At 44.1% G+C, this 24,688-nt stretch overlaps 2 protein-coding genes across 4 annotated transcripts in view; both read right to left on the reverse strand.

Annotated features, from left to right (window-relative positions):
• Positions 1-24,127, reverse strand: part of mbnl3 (muscleblind-like splicing regulator 3) — a 37,686-nt gene extending 13,559 nt beyond the window's left edge. For all 3 annotated transcript variants that reach the window (XR_013962884.1, XM_080745409.1, XM_080745410.1), the window contains exons 1-5: positions 23,889-24,127; positions 14,227-15,400; positions 6,156-6,320; positions 5,146-5,346; positions 4,157-4,396 (exon numbers count right to left, since the gene is read on the reverse strand). Coding sequence is in view for 2 of the 3 variants with exons in the window: in XM_080745409.1 (XP_080601535.1) it covers positions 4,157-4,396; positions 5,146-5,346; positions 6,156-6,320; positions 14,227-14,400 (780 nt within the window). In the remaining variant the exon portion in view is untranslated. The remainder of the gene's footprint in view (positions 1-4,156; positions 4,397-5,145; positions 5,347-6,155; positions 6,321-14,226; positions 15,401-23,888) is intronic.
• Positions 1-24,688, reverse strand: part of tmem265 (transmembrane protein 265) — a gene marked incomplete at its 3' end in the record, with an annotated part of 435,019 nt that overhangs the window by 330,824 nt on the left and 79,507 nt on the right. The gene's annotated exons all lie outside the window — the stretch shown is intronic.

Genomic DNA, 24,688 nt, shown 5'->3' on the forward strand with positions numbered 1-24,688 from the left:
CATTTATTGAGGGAGCTGTCTGTCCAGTGTCCACCATAGTGGCTAAAAAGAGGTTGTTATGGGGAGGGCGATACATTGTGCAGAGACAGGTCTGTGACTAAAGAGAGAGTCGGAACATGTTCAAGAGAGAGAGAGGGCTAGCCGCCCTCTTTTCTTCTCAGGGACCTTCAACATCAGAGTAGCTGTGCTGCAGCATGTGATTAAAACTGGGCTCACAGTTGAACTGGAGCTAACAAAATGAAGATCGCCTCCTTTTCGTTATTTCTAGCAACCCCGCAATATGCTACAATATCATTACAAGGGAAGGGAGACCTCCACCAGTGAGTGGAACAAGAGTGAGACACAAGTAGAGGTTGTCTCACAAAGTGGTCTTCTCTATTAGGTGACACACGACTGAGTATAAAGTCTTTCTGTATCAGAACATCCTCTGTGCTGCACAGACAGTGTGTGCAGTAGACACTGCTGTTGATTGTTTTGCATTCTCACCAGAAGAGGGCACTGTAGGACGCGAGAGCAGCTGCAGTGATGATGTAGGCCAGTCTGTGGGTCAGACCTCAGAGCAAAATGGGACCTATAAGATTCCATTTTCTAATGAGGATGACGCTGAAGCCGCCCGACAGGGACAGCGTCATCCTCATCTTCCTCAACAGGAGGAAACAATAATGACGATAATGACAATGACATACACAGGAATGAGATAAGACAGGGCACTTTGCCACATCTTCCTTTTACATCATTCCTTACATCATTCATTACATCATTATTACATTATTCCCTTCCTTTGCGGCCTGTCTCTCTGTGTTCTACTATTGGCTGCTGTGACATCTATACTTCCCCTCGGGGACAAATAAGACTTTTACGGTATGTTTCTCTGGTTCGGAGGCTGAGATAAGGCTAGCAGGTGGTGAGTGGATTTAGACAGAGCAAACACCAGACAGCGAATCGGGTGAGCGGTGGAGAGGTGAGGTAATAGATACTGCTGATGCATGATAATGCAGTTTACGGTTTACGCCTGAAAACGCATGTAAAAACCATGAAAACCTCCAGTCATTACATAAGACAATGGTCGTCCCAGTAACCATGATGGAAAAGCACAGAGGATTCAATGAAACACGAAAAAGGCAGACAGAATGACCCCTGTACTGTTGTGTTTTTACGTACCAGAGTGATATGTAATCATATTTTCATCTGCAGTGCAGATGGACCTGAGCAGGCTAAAGCTGCTCTCACCATGCTAACTGTAGCCCCTGTTGTTTGTTTCACAGAGTACAAACGTAAGCACAGAAGACAGACCATACTGCCCAGAATACATTATACATTTGCAGTGAGTTAGGGACCAGAGCTGCACCATTAGTATTACCGAGGAACATTAACTAACATTACCACCAAAATATGAAAGTAGTGAGTGGAAGAAGAATGTACACTGTATACCACCATTATATTTGTCTGTGTCTGTGTGTTTTTCCAGAGCCAATCTCACAAACCGCTTGACAGATCAACAACATTACATTTCGTGAACAATCCGGGAATGGTTATCATACATGTTACGATGCTCTTTCCTACATCCCATATTGTACCATCTGTTCTTACATACTTGATTTTGAATTTGATGCGAAGCTTGGTCTATCAGTTAAAGGTATATTTCACTCTCAAACGTGTTTGGGATCATCATAACGTCCCCCCCCCCCCCCCCCTCCCTCCCAAAAAAACAAAAAGAAACATGATGATCAGGTATTATGCAGTTTGATTATACTAGGACGGGGTTCAGCAACCCGCGGCTCTAGAGCCGCCCTAGTGGCTCCCTGGAGCTTTTTCAAAAGTGTATGAAAATGGAAAAAGATGGGGGGAAATATATATTTTTTGTTTTAATATGGTTTCTGTAGGAGGACAGCCATGACACAAACATTCTTAACGTTTTCCAATGCTGTAAAAATGTGTAGAATAAATATTAAATGTCAACATTCTCTCCAGGATGCGCTGCAGGGAAAATAAACATTTAATCATGAATGCTCATTATGTATTTGCATTTCCATAGTAGGCAAATAGAGCCAATATAGGCACTTAAAGCATGTGTTGCCTTCATTATAAGGCTTATATAAGGCTTTTGATTTTTTGCGGCTCCAGACAGATTTGTTTTATGTTTTTTTTGGTCCAATATGGCTCTTTCAACATTTTGGGTTGCCGACCCCTGTACTAGGAGGAAGACTTTCCAAAAAACAATGTACAGAAAGTGTTAAAATTCGTTTTTTTATGTGGCCACGGCCACCAGTCCATTAAGTTGTCAGTTGGGTGTGAGCCAGCTGAAGCCACACCCACAGTGTTGGATGAATGGTAAAAGGGAATTTATAATTATGATGTCATTTACTCAGGGTTTTTCAGTTGGACCTTATGACTCAGAGGTTTTCATACAAAGGGAAGACATTTTTGAATATTATAACCACACCTGGGGGTCTAATAGAGTAATATTAACTCCATAGATACATACAAAACAGAAAAAGTGCTAAACTATGGCACCACCTCTTCAAGTTGCTTGATTCAGTATTTAGATAGATATTTAATTTAATATTCATTTGATCAGACATGCATGCATGTCACCCTTCCTATACAAACTCTATTTTAACCATGACTAGAGGATTGCGCCCACTCCTCCCGTTTTATAGTAAGATATTATGATGTCACTTGAAACTTGACCAATCATGGAGATTGGACCATTTATAGTCTGGTTGGCCGAAATGTCATGTGAAGCTCACCAACACACCAATCCTCAAGATTTTCGGACATATGCCCGTTTATGCCCATCTGATTGGCCACGGGCATAGACAGCCCCACTCGTGGCCCTTATGTCTCGATATTATGATGTCCCTCTTTAGCCCTCTCTGATTACATAGGTTTGGCTAATTTAAGCACGCCTTGTTATTTATATCAGGTCGCACTTGTTGATGGTGACGTCACCAAGAATGCTGGTCATCATCATGTTTTTTTTTGTTCTTTTTTTTATCCCACGATTTTGCAACCCATTAGTCACCCAGTGCCAATTGTCTAATGTTACCCTGGGCGCTACACTCCCTCAGCCAATCTGGGGAGAGCAACGGACTGAGCTCACGCTTCCTTCTATGCAGGAGTAGTCCAAGCCGCTTCTTTTCACCTGACAGGGGGGAGTTTCCCCGGCTGGACGTAGCGTGTGGAAGGAACACGTTAATCCAACCAGTTCCTTTCCCCTCCATCAGGTGCCCCAGCAGGCCAGGGGGAGGCAGTTTAGAGACCAGGATTACTGCATGTTTTTGTGAGGGTACTTTTACCCTAGGTGACACGGGGAGAACATGCAAACTCCAAACAGAAAGGCCCTTTCGCCAACCCCACCTGGGGTATGAGTAGCTCTGGTCCATAGCGTTAGTGGAGTTCTCCCTAACGCTATGTTCCTCTACCTCCGTATCTCCTTGGCAAAACCGGAAAACACCAAAATAACAAAAACTGTTTCGCCCCTCACCGAACCAAAGGTATCAGTGGACAGTTGAAAGCTTACTCTACTTAGTGGACACAGTCTGGGCCCCCCACCACACGCTTAAAATACATTTCTAGGGCGAAATGAAAAATAACCCACCGGATGGAGACTCCATTTTTCCTAGTTTTTTAATATTTGTCGTCGCCATCACGGCACCAACTCACTACTGCCACGCAGGTCTGAGGACCGCATTAACAGAGCATTAGTCTCACATTGGGTGTTATTCAGCTATACAACGTTGGTAGCGCTGTTTCGTAGAAACAGTCTATTTCTTTAGATATTATTTTTCATTTCGCCCGAGAAATGTATTTTAATCTTGTGGTGGGGGGCCCAGACTGCGTCCACTGAGTAGAGTAAGCTTTCGACTGTCCGCTGATACCTTTGGTTTGGTGAGGGGCGAAACAGTTTTTGTTATTTTCGGACCAGACAACAGTGTTTTCTGGTTTTGAGGTAGAGGAACATAGCGTTAGGGAGAACTCCACTACCGCTATGGACTACGGAGCTAGGGTATGAGCACTGATGACGTGGAGGAAAGAACACACCCCCAGTGCCCACAGCGTCCCCAGCGGGAATCAAACCCATGACCTTCTAGCTGTGAAGTGACAGCGCTACTGTACCCCCTTGTGTGCACTGCTTTCTGTCAAGTAGACTCACCATGGCTCCAGGTGCTGCCGATTGACCAGCCTGGTGCTGAGCAGCCTTGATCCTGGCCTGCAGGTGAGCAGGAGGATGGAAGTACTTGCACTTGTCCCGGCTGCAGCGGCCCTTAATGTAGTCCATGCACACGATCACAGAGTTCTCGCTGCAGTCCACCATGCCCGCCTCCATTGGGTGAGCGTAGCGGCAGTCGTTCTCCCCTCGTGTGCAATTCCCACGCTGGAACTCCCGGCAGACCTGATGAGGAAGTAGTGTTGATTTTGACAGCAAATTTTTATTTCGTTTTAGTAATTGAATAAAATTCCATTTAGTTACATATTAGCCATTTGAAATGTTTTAGTTTCAGTCAAGTTTTAGTCGACTAAATGTCAAAAGATTTTAGTTGACTAAATCTACCGTTGATTTAGTCGACTAAAATGTATTTTGGCGCGCCTTGATGGCATCGCAATGGCTGATTTTACACTTGGTTGGATGCTGAAAATAGACGATCTACAAGCGGCGTGACGCGTTGTAGATCTGCTATTTTTCAGAGCGCATCAAAACATAAAATAACTTGTCTTTTAGTTCTACTGGAACTCTTCTGCACTAGTCCCTCCCTAATATTCTAGTCTAGTTTTTAATTGTTGACGAAATTGTGAACATTAGTCTGAGTTATGGGGCTGTTAAGTATGACATCATTTTGTAGGCAGAGGAGAATTTCTGCCCCCAGTTTCCGTGAATCTTTTTACTATTTTTACTATTTACACATTTTTCTTCTCTTTGTTACGAATAATGTGCATTTGGTTCACGAAGGAAACCCAATTCATAAAGGAAATGAATGATAAACTCTCCCCTGGCATTACGGATACAAGCGATAGGGTGACCGTGATCTGTGGAGGCCTTTACGCTGTGTCACTGTGACATGTAGCATTCCAGTATGTCACATATTATGGGAATAATGGGATCAAATAAAACCAACGGTGAACAGGATACAACAACACACGTACCTCTAACTTGTCTGTGCGTAATTGTTTCTGCATGGAATTGCCGTTGCCCATGGCCAGACCAGTGGGGCTCCCAGGGACCAGTAGGGGAGCACTGGGAAGCATTTCTTGCATCAGGCTCACACCAGGAGCCATGTGGCTCAGATAGGGACTGAACGCCATGTTGGGGCTGGCGGCCAGAGATGGAGACATGGGGAATGTGGTCTGCAGCACAATAGTGAGAGAGGGAAAGAATAGACATCAGCATTGACTCTCAACTTTTTTTAAAGGTGATACACCATGAAAATTCACTTTTCCTATTTTAAAACCTTTTTTCTCTCTCTCTATTCAGGAGTGGTAATTTAGCCTCAAACCTTTTGAAAAACGTTTTTGAGACATAAACAATATGACATAAATACTTTTTAAATGCATGGTGTATCACCTTTAATTTCAAGGACCCCCAGTTTACGTTATGCATACATTAGGCCACAGACGCCCATTAGATTTTTATCTCTGGGACCCGAATCTCTTTTATTTTTTGTAGTTTTTTGGGGGGAATTTCCAAGCAACAGTTAGAGATAGACAGGAAATGGCTCCACCGAGAATGATAGCCTCTATAAAATGTAAGCAGTTGTAGGTGTGAAAATAATCAAGATTGAGCAACTACATGGCTTATTTCTTCCCTAAAATGTGTATTTATTTTTCAAACAAGCTGCAGGGATGAGCATTGAGTGTTTGTTTCTTCTCCCTGTCTGTGAGGTCCCCAGCCAGGCAGACCTGCTGGTTTGATTTCTGCTTGGACCACTGTGACCAGAGCTCTTGCTGGGCATGGACTAGGCATACACTTGACACCACTTTAGATAGATAGAAAGGGACTGCTGTGTGGAAGCAGCAAATATCAATAACATATGCGTTTAGCATTGCATGTTGCACTTTGAACATTCACTTGCAGCTGTTGGTCCGACAATGCTCATTAAAACTAACCCTAACTAACCATGATATAGAAACATTTAAAATAATGGTGGACTGCTCACTATGGGCTGTAACTGGGCTCCAGGCAGCATGAATTGCATCTGTTGAGCCAACATGGCCGCCGCCGTCTTCTGCTGAATCAGGTTGTTTCTCCCATTGATCTCCAGCTGCGTCTTGAGGTGCGGGGGCGGGTGCAGGTATTTGCAGTTTTCGCGTGTGCATCGCCCCTGAGAAACAAAGGAGTGTGACAGAAGGGGTAGGGGGGGGTGGATGGGATTGGGGGATGGAGGGCTCATTAGATTTAAGAGACATGCAGCCTTGTAACAGCATAACAGTGAGATGAGACTAATGTGATTGAGAGGGTAAATCAATCTGGGCTTGCCTTGACAAGGACATCAGAACTCATCAGCCCTGAAGATGAAAAGCTCATTTAACGCTAACAACGGATCTGGGCCCAGTCAAACAGGGTTCCAAAATACACTCTGGTACAATTTGTGATATTCAGGAAATCAAAGAGATCTAGCTGGCATCCATTTAAAACGGAGATAATTGCTAGTGAGATAATATACTAATTATGTCTCATGAGATTGGATGATGGATAATTAATGAGAGATATGCAATTACTTGAAAAAGGAAACAGCACATTAACATGGCACTCATTCTACATTCTTGTAAATTGCTTTTTAAAGTGATAATCAGTTACAATTTAGGGTATTTAATGTCCAATTTGTGTGGACATTCCTTGCTTTTCACTGCACTAAATGTTATTTTATGAATACTTGTTTTCTTCACCTCACAACCTGTCAAAATTACGAATCAGATATGCATCTGAACACCCACATCGGCGCGGATGAAAGTCAGAGTGTAAATAGAAGACCACATGCTTGATTCTCACCCAAGTAAGTTATCAGTCAGCCTCCCAGAAAAGGGAAAAGCAAACATCTGCAGGCATGTGACTGGTTGATGTTGATAGCTAAGAGTTGGAGAGGGCGGAGACTGAGAGACTAGCCTGCTGCACTGACCTTGTAAAACATGTTGGCTAAACAGTCCGTATGAAGGCTGCAGTGGCGCTTACGTGCACTAGCAAACCCGCTCCATAACCGTCAGCAGTGGTGGGAAAAGTACTCTGACGTTCTACTTAGATAAAAGTATCAATACTGCATTATAGAAAAATACTCTGTTACAAGTAAAAGTCCAACTTTAGTAAAAGTATGAAAGTGTTGGCCTCAAAAAATGAAATATTATGTTATTGTCTAAAACTCAAGGCAACTGCTCATGGTCCTTCAGTGTCGCTGTCCCTGAACGATGTGAGGACAGTCATTCATTTAGGATCCTTTTAAACATGTAGCATGTCATGTTAGGCTTTCTCACAAACTCTGAATCTGATTTGAGCCATTTACACAGCAAAATTTGACTCGGAGAGCGTACAAACCGACTCAAACATAAGTGATATAATAAAAAAAGTGATTGATAGTTAGGCACCAAATGGAACACAGGGGTCTCTAACTCCATTCTGATCAGTTTCATCGGTGCGACATCTGAGTCATCTGTGAATAAGCAATTCACTCTGCCCCGATGACCTCTACAGTATGTGGTTCCCCTGCCCGTGTTCGCATTACGTTGCGCGTTGCTGCAGGAAGATTGCAGGTGAAACTAAGAGGAAACTGCAGTCCCCCATTAAACACCTGGGTCGGCAGCAGCTGTCTCTCCCTGCAGATGAGCAGTTAACCCCCTCCCCGCCTAAACTTAAGTGCAACCATCCCTCAGCAGCCGCACGTGCTCTGTCATCGTCACACCACACCTGCCTGCTTCCCAGCTTGAGGGTGACACGCGCACCAGACGGAGCCGAGGGAGCGAGGTTGAAATGACGAGGTCGGCTCGTCGCGTTCGAAGCCGTGTCACTGAAGATGGACGGGCTTAGGTGGCAGAACCGACGCAGGAGGAGACAGAGGGAAACAACAGACGCTCCTGCTGCACGAACCCCCCTACACACAAACACGCACGCACACTACAATGTGGAAGCAAACATTGTATTTTGGTTTCTTTGCTCCCCCACATTTATTTGATAGCATTAGTTACTTTGCAGAATGAGATTTACAATATAAAATATAATCATCACACACACACACACACACACACACACACACACACACACACACACACACACACACACACACACACACACACACACACACACACACACACACACACACACACACACACACACACACACACACACACACACACACACACACACACACACACACACACACCACCTGGAATTAGTCCAGTACAGACAAACAAACAGGGCCGGGGAGAGGAGTGTCAGCTGCCTCTGTGTTTAGGGAAGAGTCTGTAACAAGGAGCAGGTCTCAGGAGTCCAGACAGCCCTGTAAACTAACCCAAACTAAGGGAGATGAGAACACACGCACGTGTACACACACACACACACACACACACACGCGCGCACGCACACACACACACACACACACACACACACGTGCTGCGCACAAGTATGCACTGACGGCTGTGCTTTATTAATGAGTTTAATGAGCTTGTTTTTTCACAATATACAAAACACAAGCTGCATTGAGTTGCAGCTGAGCCACTAGTAGCGTAACCATTAATGAAAAGATATTTAGAAAATAAAGTAAAAACTTTCTAAAAAGAGAGCGCAAACTCAGGTATATGGGGGGGAGGGGGGGGCAGAACAAATGACATGTCATGTCAAGGAAACTTTTGTGTGAATAATCGCCTTCTGGTAGCCATGGCAACAAAACAAGTAACATAGAGAAAGTGGGTGTTTTAGTGGCGTAATAGTAATCTACTGACACATTTCCCTGATCCAGGACCAGTCAATAATAAATACATCATTTATAACAATGTACTGCACAAGAATAAACACACAAGTTGGAAAATCGGTTATACACACAGTACAATCTTGAGCGTTATTCCAAGTTGAAATTAACACGATTTACAGTGTATCTTTAAATCCAGGCATCTCTTTTTTCTTTCTCCAGTTCATAAGAGAGATATAGGAGAGAATGCCGTTGCCATGAGACGCTGATGTACAGTCTGCAGGCTCTGTGTTAACAGTGGGATGAAGGGGCTTATGTAAACAGTAAAGTCCTAAATGTTTGTTAATGTTATTTAAATGTAACCAAATGGATTTGGTTACACTTGTACTGGTAAATAGTAAATACATGGTAAATGGTGCATTTATGTATATAATGCCTTTCTCTAAAGTGTAACCCCCACCTGTACCCCTCACTGCGTATTACAGTGGGGTGCTATCACACACCTAGGTCCGTTGGGATACTGTTTGACAAAATAAATGTACAATGACCACACAACACATCAGACAACACAATTGGTTGGGTAAAACACACATTATAGTGCTTTTCTGTCATAATACAGCATTACAGCACTAAGGCACTAATTAAACTCTCACTGTATTTAACAGTGTCAGTAGAACACTTCTAGTCATTTACCCTTTAAGGCCAAAATATGTGGGATGCACCTTTAAAATGCATTTTACAAGTGCATCTTAGTAGGATTAATTCCTGTTTTTGTCAGTTTAGTACAATAACATTCAAATAATATATTTCCCACAACAATAAGATATACCAGCCACATTTCAACAGCAAAACATCTCTCACCGAATCACATCCAATGCTCTAACACTGAGACGTCTGGACTGTTCTGTTCTCTCCCAACAGGGGTTTTGCCTGTGTAAACAGTGTGCTAGCTGTTAGCTACATGTATTCATGAATGGAGTTAGCATTAGCTGGTTTGCAAACACAAGTTAACATGTGTGGACTTGTCTCATCTCACCGAGTGGGTTAATGTTTGGTTCATGCACCAATCGGCTGCAGGATTCTCCCCCAAGACTAACATACACACCACACTGTAGCAACAGCTGGTATAACTTTTCTGTTAGCTATTTTGTTTTTATGAATGAATATATTCTCAGCTCTGCTGTCTGCTCTGCTCATCAGACATGCCAAACAACAAAGAGGAAAGCCCTTGTTTATGTCACAAGCCCTTCTTTATGTCACAAAGGGGCTCGTTTCCTATTGGGCCCCATCGAATAGGGGGCGGTACTTTTTGGGAGGCTATATTCTATTGAGACTATAAATATATATATGAGGTGGAACCATGAGGTAAAGTGGTGCTAAAATTGTCTTGAATTGGATTGACATGGTTCTCATCACGGTACCATGCTAATCTTCTCTGTATCGTTCCAATTTTAGCCCAAAGACAGCGCCCCGATGCCAACAAAGGGCATTTGGGTATTGCATCTGAAATGGCTTGGAATTAGAGACAGACAGAACATGAAATTTAAATATCCGAGTGGTTGTTTAGGCTAAAACCTGTATAAAACCGTATTATGGACCAATATTTATATAAAATATATATTTTGAAAAGCATGATGGGGCCCCTTTAACTCTTTTAGCTTAGTAAGCTGGGTTTTCCACCTGGGTTACAAAAGTGCATTAACATGTGCATTACATTCACCAACAACATATTCTCCCTCTCAAATCATACTGCTGTGACTGACCACGTGTCATCTGTTTGACGCGCCGGGACTCCCATGCCGCGTCATTTTTCAATGCTACGAGCGAACTGTTAGGCGAGGGATTGGCAATGCCAAGCGGTACGAAGTCCGCTTCTGCCGAATCATGGCTGCTTGAGTTCCATACCAATCAGCAGAGAATCGTGAATCATCTGTCTTCGTGAACATGTGATGCCACAACAAGAGAGGTCGTGTCTCTCGTCCTGACGCTGGGGAGTCCCGGCGCATCAAGCGGGTTCGGTGTGGTCGAATGCTGGACTCACAACGCCATCCACTTGATTACATTCACCCATTCACAACGACGGTGAAGGCAACCCCACCTGCTCACCGGGAGAACTTAAGGGAGTTCGGTGTATTGCTCAAGGACACTTTTGACGCGCAGCCAGGAGGAGCAGGGGGATCTAACCGGGTACCTCCGGGTCCCCAGATGGACGCTCGCTCTGCCCCCTGAGCCCCTGCTGCCCTTTGTTAATGAACACTGAGGGGTTTTACTGAGTACCAGGCAGCCTCACTCATGCCTCCAGCCAGGCGACAGCAGCACTCCAGTTAACAAGGTAAAGAGATGAGCTCCCCTCCTCCCTGTCCCAGCATGCCCAGACTGACCACGCGCGTACACACACACAAGCACACGCACACGCACGGCTAATGAAGGAGCAGCAGGGAGTGACAGCAGCCCTCAACCGCGCATGAGATGCTAGATATGGGAGGGACAGTGTGGAGGAGGGAGGCCATTAGCAGATAAATCCATAAAATGTACCCGGAGAGGACTGGAGGGGAGGGGAGACATGATGCTGTGGCATCCGGTGCTGCCGGAGACACAACCTGCTCTCCGTTCGTCGTCTGTGGGCCGTTGGTTGAGTAACGGCATAATTCAGCCAGTAACAGAACAGAACAACAAATGCTGATTGTTATTGTCGGGTGGAAACCTTTTATGTACAAAGCCTTTCATTTTGTATTTATCATTTAAAAAAAATTCAATAGTGAAAATAGATGATTTACAAGCACACAACGTCTCGCAGTGCGAGGCGTTGTGTGCTTGTAGATCTGCTACTTTCACTATCATTTTGGGCTTTACTTTACCAAAAAATGTACACATTTGAAAATTGGAGATGCGAGATTTCTGCCCAACAGTGACGTGATGAAAGAAAGAGGATGGTGTGTGCTTGTATGTACGTGTGTATATGTGTGCCTGTGTGCGTGTGTGTGTGTGCGTGTGTGCGCGTGCCTGCGTGTGCGGTGTGTGCGTGTGTGTGTGTGTGTGTGAACACCCCGCTGTGCCGAAAGCCACCCTGACCTTCAGCTATCCAACATCTCAGCACTTTCTCTCAAAGCAACAGTGTGTCCCCACAGGCCTTCGATACCTTCAATACATTGCTATTCCCTTTGATCAAAAATACAAAAAACTAAAAAAAAAGGTTGTTCCCTTCCCCCCCCCCCCCCCCCCCGTATCAGTTCATCCAATACCGAGCAGGGCTGCCGCTCTGCGCTAAAAACAGCCGTGCCAGTCAGGAAGATCAAACTATCCAATGGGTAGGCACTCGTGTGGCTGTTGCTAGGCCGCCTTTCTAGCTCTCTCTCTCTCTCTCTCTCTCTCTCTCTCTGCATCTCCCTCCTGCTCTGGAGGACATAACGCAGAAAAATGGCTGAATAATAAATTCTAACTCGATAAACGAGGAGACAGCAGCTGCGTGCAGAGCAGACAGAGAGCCCCTTGTCTGCGTCTCACTTCTGAACCACAGAGAAGCTGCTCGAGCAAGACCCCTCACTCACACACACACACGCACACGCACACACACACACACACACACACACACACACACACACACGCACACGCACACGCACGCGCACACTGACACATACACGTGCACGCACACACAGAGTGCACAACACATGTTCAATTCTAGCACAATTAGCCATTGATAGTTGATGCTGTAGCAGCTCCTGTAAAATACAGTACTGTATGTCAGCATCACTTGTGTATCGGGGATTCTGCTCCCTGCCAACGGGAGGCAGGGAGCAGAGTGGGGGGTGGATTTGGGGGTGACACACAGGAAGCAGCTGACTGTGATGGACAAACAGTCAGCAGAATGACTTTGGAGAACAATTATTGCTTTTCGACTGCGTGGCACCGGCTCAATTCGACTCCACTCTACTCTCAGCTTTACTCCATTTTATTATTAATGTAGCTGGCCATCATATTAGCGACGTTCACCCGTTATCATAGGAGAGTGCTAAACAAAGCTAAAGTTTTTTTTTTGTTATCAATTATTTTTATTTTCCATAACATGAAATTAGAGACATACATATGAATAGAACAAGAAAAAGTAAAACATTAATCAAAAGAAAAATGCAATTAACAGACAAACAACACAAACAATAGCAAAACAAGAAAAGGAAAAGAAAACCCACCCACCCCCTTTCCCCGGACCAACACGGAATGTACAATAATGCATGCCTGTGCTAGGCTGTTACCACTATATAGTGATTTCTTGAATCATAGCCTTAAGCTTATCTGCAATGTCCGACCACATATTAATGTTTTCTTCTTTTGCTCCGTGTAACCTTGCTATCGACTGCTCTAAATATACTATATCTAGAAAGGTCAAGGCCCACTGGCGAAACGTTAACGTATGAGGAGGTTTCAACAAAGCTAAAGTTAACGCTAATGCTGTCTATGTTACTCGTACAGTCACAACACAAACTGTTTGATAAAGATTTTTTTTGGAAAACAGAAATCGGCCATGCCATTAATCAGTATTCATTCAGTATTTCATTTCACATTTACAACATCATTTTAAAAGTTTGTTAACAGTATTTGGGAGCTTCTATGAGTATAGTTGAGTCTGTCATAAATCGTGATGCAGTGATGCAGTCGTGTAATCAATTCTCTCTCAAACTGTAGTGTGCAGTTTTTGCATGTCACCTATTAGTATGGCCTCAGCTCGCTAGGAACCTTGGCGGACATGATACTTAAAAAGAAACGTACTCGGTAGTACGGTACTCTTGCCAAATGGAAAATCAAAGAAAGTGATTAAAGTCTAGTCATGTTGAGCTGGTTCCGTGCAGGGGAAGATGAGGATGTGTGGGTGAGTAGGGAGAGCAGCCTAAAAATGCTAAAGGTCAAAAGTTACAAAGTTCACAAAATATACATTTTTGAAATTGTTATGCATTTTGCAACTTGCATCAAATGGATATTTAATATAATATGTATTTCTATACGTGACTGTGTAGGGCATTATAGAACACTGACCATGCTGCAAGTGCTGGTAATGAGAAACATTTAGCTTCGTCATCGCCACACACACACACACACACACCTGATGGTGTGTGTGTGTGTGTGTGTGTGTGTGTGTGTGTGTGTGTGTGTGTGTGTGTGTGTGTGTGTGTGTGTGTGTGTGTGTGTGTGTGTGTGCGCGCGCGTGTGTGCGTGTGTGTGTGTGTGCGTGCATGTGTGTGTGTGTGTGCGCGCGCGTGTGTGTGTTTGTGCTTGTGTGTGTGTGTGCGTGTCTGTGCGCGTGCGTGCATGTGCGCGCAGGGGATTTTTGTTGTGCTGTTACCTTGAGTGAGTCAAAGCAGGCGATGACTCGGCCGTTCTCCACGTGGCAGCTGCGGGAGGGGTGGGCAAACTTGCACTCGACGTCTGACCGTGAGCAGGTGCCCCTCTGGAACTCACGACACACCTCCAGTGTCAGCCATTTGGTGTCCCGTCCCATGGTCATACTGACCGCCATTACAGCCACACACACAAGCGCGCGTGCGTGCACACTGAGCAAGGTGGGAGCACAGAAATGTTTTGGCCAGCTAAAGACACTCGAAGTCCAAGGGCGACAAAATGTTATGAAAATAATGAAAAAAAGAAAATCCAAAGTATGAAGGATAACAACAGAAGCTGTTCGGTGTTTTCCTTGTGCCAGACCTCAGCGCCTCCAGGGAACTTAACGGGGACTGTTAAAGGTGAGTCAGTGGCGAGCAGAGACCAGCTCTGTCTCGTTAAAAAAGGAGCCTCATTTGCAGGTGTGACTCTATATCGTGCAGGGATGTGTGTGACTATGTCCTGTGCCTGTGTCCTCTGTCCTGCAGTATGTACTCAGAGCAGTGGATCTATCAACTTGATCTCCAGGGGTCACTCTCCCTTCCCCCCTGGCTCCTTGAACCACCTGATCGTCTCGGAACGGCGCGGCTGCACTCAAGTCAACATGGCCAGCTGTGCCACTGTCACTATGGTGGCTAGCTAGCTTGCGAGCTAGCAAGCCTATAGCTTCAGCTGCAGAGTCTGACAAGAGGAAAATGAGGAGCCAAGACAGCAGGAGCTGATGGAGCGCTGTGTCCTTGTCCTACTGTATGGACGAGGAGACGTGGTGAGGAATGCTGTGGGACGGATGCACCTCTCTGCGCGGATGTCAGGTTAAAATATGGCCTCATTCAAGGCCAAACACACATGCACACACGTGCACACGCACACACTCGTGCACACACACATACACACACACGCACTCTGCCCTGCTGTCACCTCGGCAGGCCGCTTCAGGGGAGGAGCTGGATGCACAGTCAGCGTAGGAGATGAACGCCTCCGCAGACAAACCGCAGCCACTCACAGTAGGCACTTTACAGTAGTTTCCTCTCTTGTTTCAGTCTTTTTCTCATGCCTTCGTGCTCTGGCGTCCTGACCTGCCGTTATCCTTCCGCTGTCATCGTCCTCTCCGACCAGTCCACATGTCCTCAAAAACAACCCTGCAGGACAGCGACAAAGAGATACCGTTAGAATGGATGTAAAAAGGGAAGTGGAGGTTAAAAATGCATTGTCCGAGAATGAGCAGCTCCCAGTAAGCCCAGCATGATGAGAGGGTGGGGGGAGGAGGGGCTAGGGGTGCAGGGAGAGACAGAGAAAGAGTGACTACAAATGCGAGGAGAAACGAATAGAGGAGAGCATGCAGTTGGGAGGGAGGGAGAGGGAGCAATGAACAGGAAAGGGCAAGCTACGTCTTGATTAAGTGATACAGGATGGGGGAGCGAGGAAGAGAGAGAGAGAGAGAGAGAGAGAGAGAGAGAGAGAGAGAGAGGATGGAGAGTATCTCTCAGGCGAGAGAGAGAGAGAGAGAGACATCACTTCAATTCCCCTGAGCTTTCCTGAGCTGAAAGTAATTGACCAACTTGACATGAATCATGTTGCAATATGGAAAAGCAACGCCCTTGAACTGGGACAGGCTGCTGCAGCAGGATCCACTCCACTCTAACAACAGTTAGAAATATAAAGCGTAGAAGAAGAGAGGGAGCGAGACCAGGAAGGGAGAGATGGAAGAGTTTCTTTTTTCTTCTTTTTTACAACTGCAGCTGCTGCTGCGCTCGTCGCTCGGCCACAGCCAATCGGACAGAGCCCTGAAGGCTAGGCAGAATACGCCCCTGACCAATCACGGCGGAGGTTCCACTAGAGCTCCTCCCTTCCTCCACCCAGGCATCAGTGTTTCTTCCAAGCCCCTCTCCAAGCCTCTCTCTCTCTTTCTCTCTCTCTCTCTCTCTCTCTCTCTCTCTCTCTCTCTCTCTCTCTCTCTCTCTCTCTCTCTCTCTCTCTCTCTTGCACAGCCTGTCATGGCTGAGCCCACATGCCCACGTTTCAAACTGCACAACTCCAACACACACTGGCACACACAGCTTTGTCTCTCCAAAGTCGGGAGTTGCATCTTCAACATTCGCGATTCACGTTTCACTTTGTTCTCTCCCAAGGGGTTAAGCATTGGACGCAGCACTGCAGCGCAACACGATACAACACACACATAAACACAATAATAACATAAACAAATACACCATATGGCAATACAATACTATGACTCACAGTCAGTCTTATCTGATGACCTACTGAGTGCATGGCTGGGCGGACGGGGGAATAAACTACATCATGTCTCACTGGAGCTGAGATTCTCTGCAGTGGGAACAGTGACAGAATACCGATAACAACCAGTAAGGCGGTTACCTCAACAACCTTAAACACACAGGAGCTCAGAAAGCTGTTATTAAGCCTAGGGCCGAAGACTTTAATGTCTGGACCGCGCTCTGGACTCCACGCAACAGAGAGACGAGAGGGGAGAGCTATACCCATCGCAGACAAGACACAACAAACACAATACATTCATACACAACGTGAATAAACAAAAGGGCAGCAGCAAGAGAGGAGGTAGTGGCGGAGGAAGAGGAGGAGGAGATATTATCTGTTCCTGTGTCTCATAGCGACAGACACAGATGGTGGTGGAGGGGAGGGGGGGGGGGGGGGGGGGGGAGTGTCTGTGTGCAAGAGAGTGTGCAGACAGACAGCCAAGAAGGAGAACACTGCAGTGGAGAGGAGAGAGAGAGAGCGAGGAGAGGAGAGGAGAAAGAGGGAGAGAGAGGGATTGGAGGGCGGGGATGGAGGTGGTGGTTGAATGATGATGCACCCACCTTAAAACACAAGAACAAAGACACATATTGGCAGTTTGAAGAACGAGAGATGAAGAGGGTACAGGATTTGCTTCGCCTGCTTAACCGCAATTCTCGTCTCCGTCTCCCAGTCTACCTACGGATCGATAGAAAGTTTCCTCTGAAAGGGGAGGGGAGGGGGGTCTGCCTATCCCGCATTCAGGTCCAGATCGTCAGCATCAGCAGCCGTTGCCTCATACGCATGCTTAAGAGCGCAGCTCAGCAATATATGCAACGCTGTAGGCAGCATCATCAAAACCTTCCACGCCACGACACACTCTTGAACGCAACCCTATCATCCTCCCCCTCCTATCTCTCTCCCCCGGGCAGCAGAAACACACCAGCAGAGTCCAGGAAAGTTACTCAGTGGACACTGGCTCTTCTCCAGAAGCATTATGGTCTATACTGCATCCTGCCTCTCTGAATAGAACACGCAGGGCCCTCAATGACCTTCCGGCCTGCTGATCCGACCACGCTGTCATCATGACTCTGGGCTTTCAATTGTTTCAACCAATGTGTTTGTTTTGAGCACGTTCGCAAATGCAGACGTGTTGTTCACTCTAACAAGAGAGAGCCAGAGAGAGAGAGTACTGCCATGGCCAAATATGTGCCTGGCAGTGGTGTAAAGTAACTAAGTACATTTACCCAAGTACTGTACTTAAGTACAATGTTGAGATGTTTGTACTTTACTTGAGTATTTCCAATTTCCAATGCTTTTACTTTTACTCCACATCTCAGAACAAAATATTGTACTTTTACTCCACTATTTTTTTTTTTTAAAGCTTTAGTCACTAGTTACTTTGTAGATTGATTATTATTACAAAACATGCATTAACCCCCTCAACCTTATACATTTCGGCCACTTGAAAAAACGATCTACAAGCTCACATCGCGACGCATTGTGAGCTTGTAGATAAAAAAAAAAATGTATACGTTTGAAACTTGAAATGGCATTATGGGACATTCTGCATAATGAGTACTTTCTACTTTTGGTACATTTACTCAAGTACATTTTGAATTCTGGATATGTAACAGAGTATTTCGACACTGCAGCATTGATACTTAAGTAAAACATTTGAGTACTTTTTCCACCACTGTTGCCTGGCAATTCTGTTTGCTATCCAGCGGGACTGATCAGCCGCTGCGGCAAAATAAGTGAAATGAAAAAGTAGAAAAGCTGGATTCAACTTTATGCATTATTTATACTCTGTGTCAGATAAAACGCAGCGGTCTCGCCAAGGCTTTTTGATTTGACTCTATTCTTTAAGCACCTCATGGGACTAATCGGTGTATTTGTCAGTGAATTATTTAGCAGCACAAGGCCAATATAACCACTAGCATAAAACTAGCGGGATGTCACTGTACTTAGAGAATATGACATGTTTCGTTCCAAAATAAAACAATTTAATTCAAGGGGAAATCATTAGCCAGCATTCATTGCTCAATGTCAGAAATATTAACGTTACGGGAACCACACGCTTTTCCATGCCAAGGTCTCCGAAAGAGCTATGCCTTCTGGCTGGAGCCCCCATTGCAAAATGGCTTTTAAAAACCTACTATTTTAGCTATCTTGGGGGGAGGGGGGAAATATAGAAAGGAAGAAAGAAAATGTAAACAGTTTGATAATAGTTACATGGAACACCAGGTTTAAATTGGGTTAACTGGATCGAATTGAAATTAGATTTTCTACATTTTCTCTGATTTCACTTTGAAAACCTGTGTGGTAAGCAGTGTTGTATTGGTCCGGTCACACGCACGAACATGCATCGATGTAAAACAATCTTAAGTTCACACCTTGACAACGTTTACCAACGCTGTAGTGTCACATCATGGTGATTAACAAAGGAACGAGCCTGTATGCATATCAATAGACCACACTCTGACCTGTTAACTCCTGTAGGTGACACCTGTGCGTGTCATTAAAATTGCGTCCCTCCCCAAACATCGAATCACCAATACAAGCTACAAACATGATGTACACAATACTACATGTCAATGTCACTATTACTGTGTGGTGGAGTGATTCTGGAGTGGGAACCATAATAAACCTGCTTCCCCTGCAGAGGAAAACAAAGAGGAAGAAGATATTGAGAGTAAAATGTAAAGATGATGAGTGAAACAGGAGAAAGGACAATGAGTGGATGTGATCAATTGTTCCAAACAGGTTTAAATACTGAGGGCCATGAAATGAGCAAAAACGTTATACATTAAAGGTCAATGATGTTGCTCCACACATTATGAGTGCACTTGCAATCGCACACGCACACACACGCACACACACACACGCACACCTCTGCGTTTGTCCTTCTCTACAGTGATAAATGGGTTTAATCTTTTACAGCATAAAAATGGACGAGGCATGAATAAGCTTCCGCCACTGCTACCACTACATACAATTCACAAGCAATCAATTAATTAATAACTTATAATATATGCATACCCAACTTGAAATTCCAGCAAAACCTTCAGCTGCACTAATTATCAGGTCAATGCAAGAGTAAGACCATGAACTGTATGACAAAACTGTTCTATTATTGACAGGCTTATATGACCTATTGAATCAGTTTGACATTGACAATAACTTATAAACCAACAGGATGGCATGTAGAGAACATGGTTATTATAGTTAATATTCTGTAGTGTCTCTGTCCTCCAGGTGGTGTCTGCAAAGAGGTGGAGTCCGTTGAAAAAGTAGAGGTCATATGGTGTAGGTGGGATGCAACGGATAGGAAACCTGTGTGTGCATGTGCATGCTCATGTGCATGTGCATGTGCGCACACACACAGACTTGTGTGTGTGTGTGTGTGTGTGTGTGTGTGTGTGTGTGTGTGTGTGTGTGTGTGTGAAGGGGGGTTGGGTATAGGGGGAGGCTGCTATTGACTTCAGTGTACTGCGTCCCTCATCAGATATGGTGCACTGCTAGGCTACATGACAGTGTAACCTTCCTCCCCGAGCTGACGTCTGCATTATGGGTAGTATCAGGCTAGGTGCCACCGACATGCACAACAACCTCGCTGCGTCTTATCAGCCCACACTAACAGATAGCCATATGCCAATAAAGCTGTCGCTGCTGGGAAGCGATGCCCTAATAGCAAACGCTGAGTGATTTGATAAAAGCCTGCGAAAATAGATGAACACAGCAGGTTGTTGAGAACATAATATAGTTTAGATTTACAAAACATATGTTTTGGATATTTGTTTTGAGCATTGGGGAAAGCCAGAGAAGCATGTCATAGCGTAGATCAGTGATTCTCAATATTTTTCATTTAAAGAACCTGTCAGTCAATGTTCTATGAGTTTTAAAACAGGATCTCAATTTAAACAAGCCTTAGGCTTTTTGGGGTTTATTTATCCTTTTAGTTGACTTTGTACCAGTGAACTGTACTGTCATGAAACTGTACATTTTCCTATGCAACCCTCTAGTAAAGTCCTATTCAAGAAAGAAAATCAATCAATCAATCAGTTTGATATACATTAGGCCACTGACCCTGATTTTATGATTTCTATCTCTGGGACCCCAATCTACATATAAAAAGAAATCAATTTGGTTTCTCTTAATCATCAATCGTTTAGAGGTCCCATGTTGAAAACCATGTTGAAAACCAGTGGCCTAGATCTTCACATTATGGTTCTGACAACATGGAAGGCTGAAAATTGCACATGCCCAGAGCCTGGTCAACCCATTCCTGTTCTGAGCCCTGACAAAGACACAATAAATAACACAGCAAAGCACATGCCTAATGCACCGGGCACAAGAATGAACAACAATCTCTACAGCAGTGTTTGTTTTCTACAAGAATAGCTGATGTGATGTGATATAGGCTGTGTTGTATTGGCTCCAGTTCTGAGAGGAATGTAGAGGCAACATATAATCTTGAGTGTTATGCATGTACACAGACCATACCTGTCAATATAAAATGATTCATTTACAGCATTGTAACATTCACACATTAGAGAAGTTGCTTCAGCAAGGCAACAAAAATGGCCTGACTTGCCCTTCCTCTCACAAGTTAATATTGAAACGCTAAAACAAAACAAAAATTCTTCTATGCAGGGCTCATTAAAATCTTATCTCTTTCTTACAGCCTTAAGACAAAGAGCCAACCTTGGCATCTGTGACTTCCTTACCTATCCTCCCTGACACCCCCACGAGCAGCTGCGTCTCAGGGTCACATAGCATAACACAGCTATTAAATATAATAACTTCACATCCTGATATCCATGTGACCCCTCCTAGACCCCGCAAAATCTTTCAATGCTGTTCGATACTCCCTTCCTCTCCTGAAGGTTTCCCATACCTGTGAAAGAGGCTCTTGCATTCTGCTTCAAACTGTCATTGTCATTCTCGTGCACTGACCCTGTTCATGATGAACAGTTGGAATAAAACCTTCTTTATTTGATACTTTGAAATTGTTTTGAGTTTTCTCTATTCTCTGAACAAAATGTTGTCTTGTCCTTTGTGATTTTTTCCCATCAAAGGAACAGCAAGAGCAACAGGATAATTGCACAAGGTAAGAATGGGATTAATTTAAACTTTTTTTTCTATGAATCCCAATGAGAGTGACAGCCTACAGCCTGGGGGTGAGAGCAAAGTAATTAGGTTAAGTATATATGTAATCCTTTCAGGTCATTAAAGCTCCACAGTGCCTTTTGAAGAAATAAAGCACATGCACATCCAGTATTCCATCAGACAGTAAGGCGAGTAAGCTATAGTGTAAAGCTTGGTCCCATAAACAACATGACGACTAGGGCAACTATAGGCCTACTCAACTCTGACAAAAATAGAAATCTAGTGAATAAAGTCTGAGAACAATGCAGGCACATACCGGTAAGCTCTGGATTATATATATATCATATCTATATCTAGGCCTATAGATAGGATATACATACAGCCCCCCCCCGCCCCCCCCACACACACACAAACAAACTTATAGGGTTAATGTTGTGAGCAACATTAAATATTGGCTGAATCATAGGCTCATACAGCCAAGCATGTTAACACAGAGTTACATTATCAGTCCGGGAGGTTTTATTTGCTCCATAAAAAAGGCGTGACGTCCCACCCAGGCAGCTTGGCGTGCAAGCCAGCAGGGGGTAAATGAGGACAGGACAAGTCGTGTGCGTGTGTGCGTGCGTGCGCGCGCGTGTGTGCATGCGCGCGTGTGTAATTGTTTATATTGATTAAAATAAAACTACCCAGACTGCATGGTGCAGAGTCCACAGCCCGCAGGAAAATATAACATCGAGTCTAGACTCGCATTGTGCTGTTAAATGAGCCAAGACAATGTGGCATCGCTTCCAATTGTAATGCACGAACTGGCAATAATAATACGGTATTATTCTCAGGTGTTGGTTCATAGCCATGGCTACTACAAACTTATTCAGAATCAGGCTGTATCTGGGGTGCACCATTCACTTGTATTTCGGTGTTGTTTTAGCAGTTAGGCTAATAACACTGTTGTGTGTTGTCCTGTCGGGACAGAATTGCTTTATAAACGCAGTGCGACCCTATGAGTGCGACACGTGTTAGCTCTATTCTTGTCAGCAAGCGACACCACGTCGTGCAGCGGAGTAAATGTCATCATGTATAAATCAGAGATTAAATGAACAAGGAAGTAACCTAGCCCTAAATCGTCTTATTTATATATTGAGGCAAGCAACAAGTAATGCGGTAGGCTACATATAAATATAACTCGGCTCATAAAATTATGAATTATTAGCCTATAGGCCTATTATTATATATGTTGCTCAACAACAATCTATGTAGTATGATTATAGCACTGTCAATTGGTAACTAACTTAACTTGTGACAATGGCTACTGGTAAAACTCCAAATATATAGCCTAGCCTATATGTTTATGCAGACATAATATTATGCAACATTAATTGCCAATATAACAACTCCTCGCCATGTTACTACTAATTTAACCTTTCCATTTAATCAGAGCAGCGTAGAGGTCAGGTCGCTGCTGGGCTCACACAGACAGCACACACTGGAATCAAAAGCTGTCAAATGTGAATTTATCACTCTGCTGTGCTGCATTGTGATAGTTAATAATAGAAGCTGAACCTAGAGCAACAGGCACGATGACAGGAGCATTTCTAACTCCCAATACACGTAGGCTTCAGCATATATCGGTGCATATGTGGAATAAATATGCAGTGGTGTAAAGTAACTAAGTAAATTTACTTAAGTAATGTACTTGAGTAGCCTACAATTTTGAGGTATTTGTACTTTACTTGAGTATTTCCAATACTTTTACTCCACTACATCTGGGATCCAAAGATTGTACTAACTTTACTAGTTACACTGCAGCTATACATTATAGGCCTATTAGCCTATATATAAAACATATATGAACCACTTTATAGCCTACCTATTTTATACCTAGGCTATGTGAAAATATCCGATCTACAACTACAAGCTCTGATATGCTATTTTCAAACATTTTGCACTTTTACTTTCGGTGCTTTAAAGTATATTTTGATGTCAATGCTTTTACTCAAGTAGCCTACATTTTAATTGCACGCTTTTACTTGTAACAGAGTAGGCCTATTTATATATAGGCTATTGCAGTATTAATACTTTTACTTAAGTAAAAAATCTGAGTACTTTCCCACCACTGGCAATAAATATGTAGCATAGATAATAACATAGTTATTACATGCGACAGACAGACAGACAGACAGACAGACAGACAGACAGACAGACAGACAGACAGACAGACAGACAGACAGACAGACAGACAGGCTAGTCGTGCGCTCCTCTTACCTGTCCGCTCTGGTCAAAAACAGACAGCTACAAATGCAGTCTCCTCGTGTAGCTACTGACGTAAGACGAATCGCTAGTTAAAAATCACTCCCTGTGGTGTGAATCCGGAGCGAAATAAAAAATAAAAAAACAAACACGAAAAAATATATATAAAAGCCTAAACGGTGCGTTGCCTTAACATAAATAAAGCATCTGCAGTGAAATGCAAGCAAGGGAAGAAAGATTGGAGCTGAAAATGTCACAACTCAATTTGCAGCACAGAGCTGAACACACAGGAGAGGGCTAGAATTAAAGGAGGGAGGGCACAATCAAGGGGAGGGAGGAGTTGAGAGAAAGTGCGTGTGCCTCCCTCGCCCTGTTTGATATTCAAACAGATATTTGAGGGGTATAATTTTAAGACAATGTGGGTGTAACTGTGCCAGTGCATGGAGTGGGCACAGGTAAAGCACAGAAGAGAAACTGATTTGGACCCGACACAAAGCAAAGGACAAAAACCCTGTCGACAGCCAATTAATGCTCTTTCGTATTAAAAAGACAACAACAAATACATCTAATTATAGCCTACCCAGTCAGCCTACCTGTAATGTAATTTGATCACGTTCACATCACGCTATTTTATTGTTAACGATCATACAGCGCAGCACTGTTGCTGACACGTTACCCCCAATCTCGGCGTGTCACTGCCCTCCAGTGGACAGATACATGTATATACCGTACATGCATTCAAATAGATTTAGTGGCCTTGCCATAATGCGCTCCAATTGATTTGTTGCAGCGGGTAATGACGTAGGTTACAATGT

This window comes from Nannobrachium achirus (assembly GCF_963921795.1).
Source record: "Nannobrachium achirus genome assembly, chromosome: 17".
Taxonomy (NCBI): domain Eukaryota; kingdom Metazoa; phylum Chordata; class Actinopteri; order Myctophiformes; family Myctophidae; genus Nannobrachium; species Nannobrachium achirus.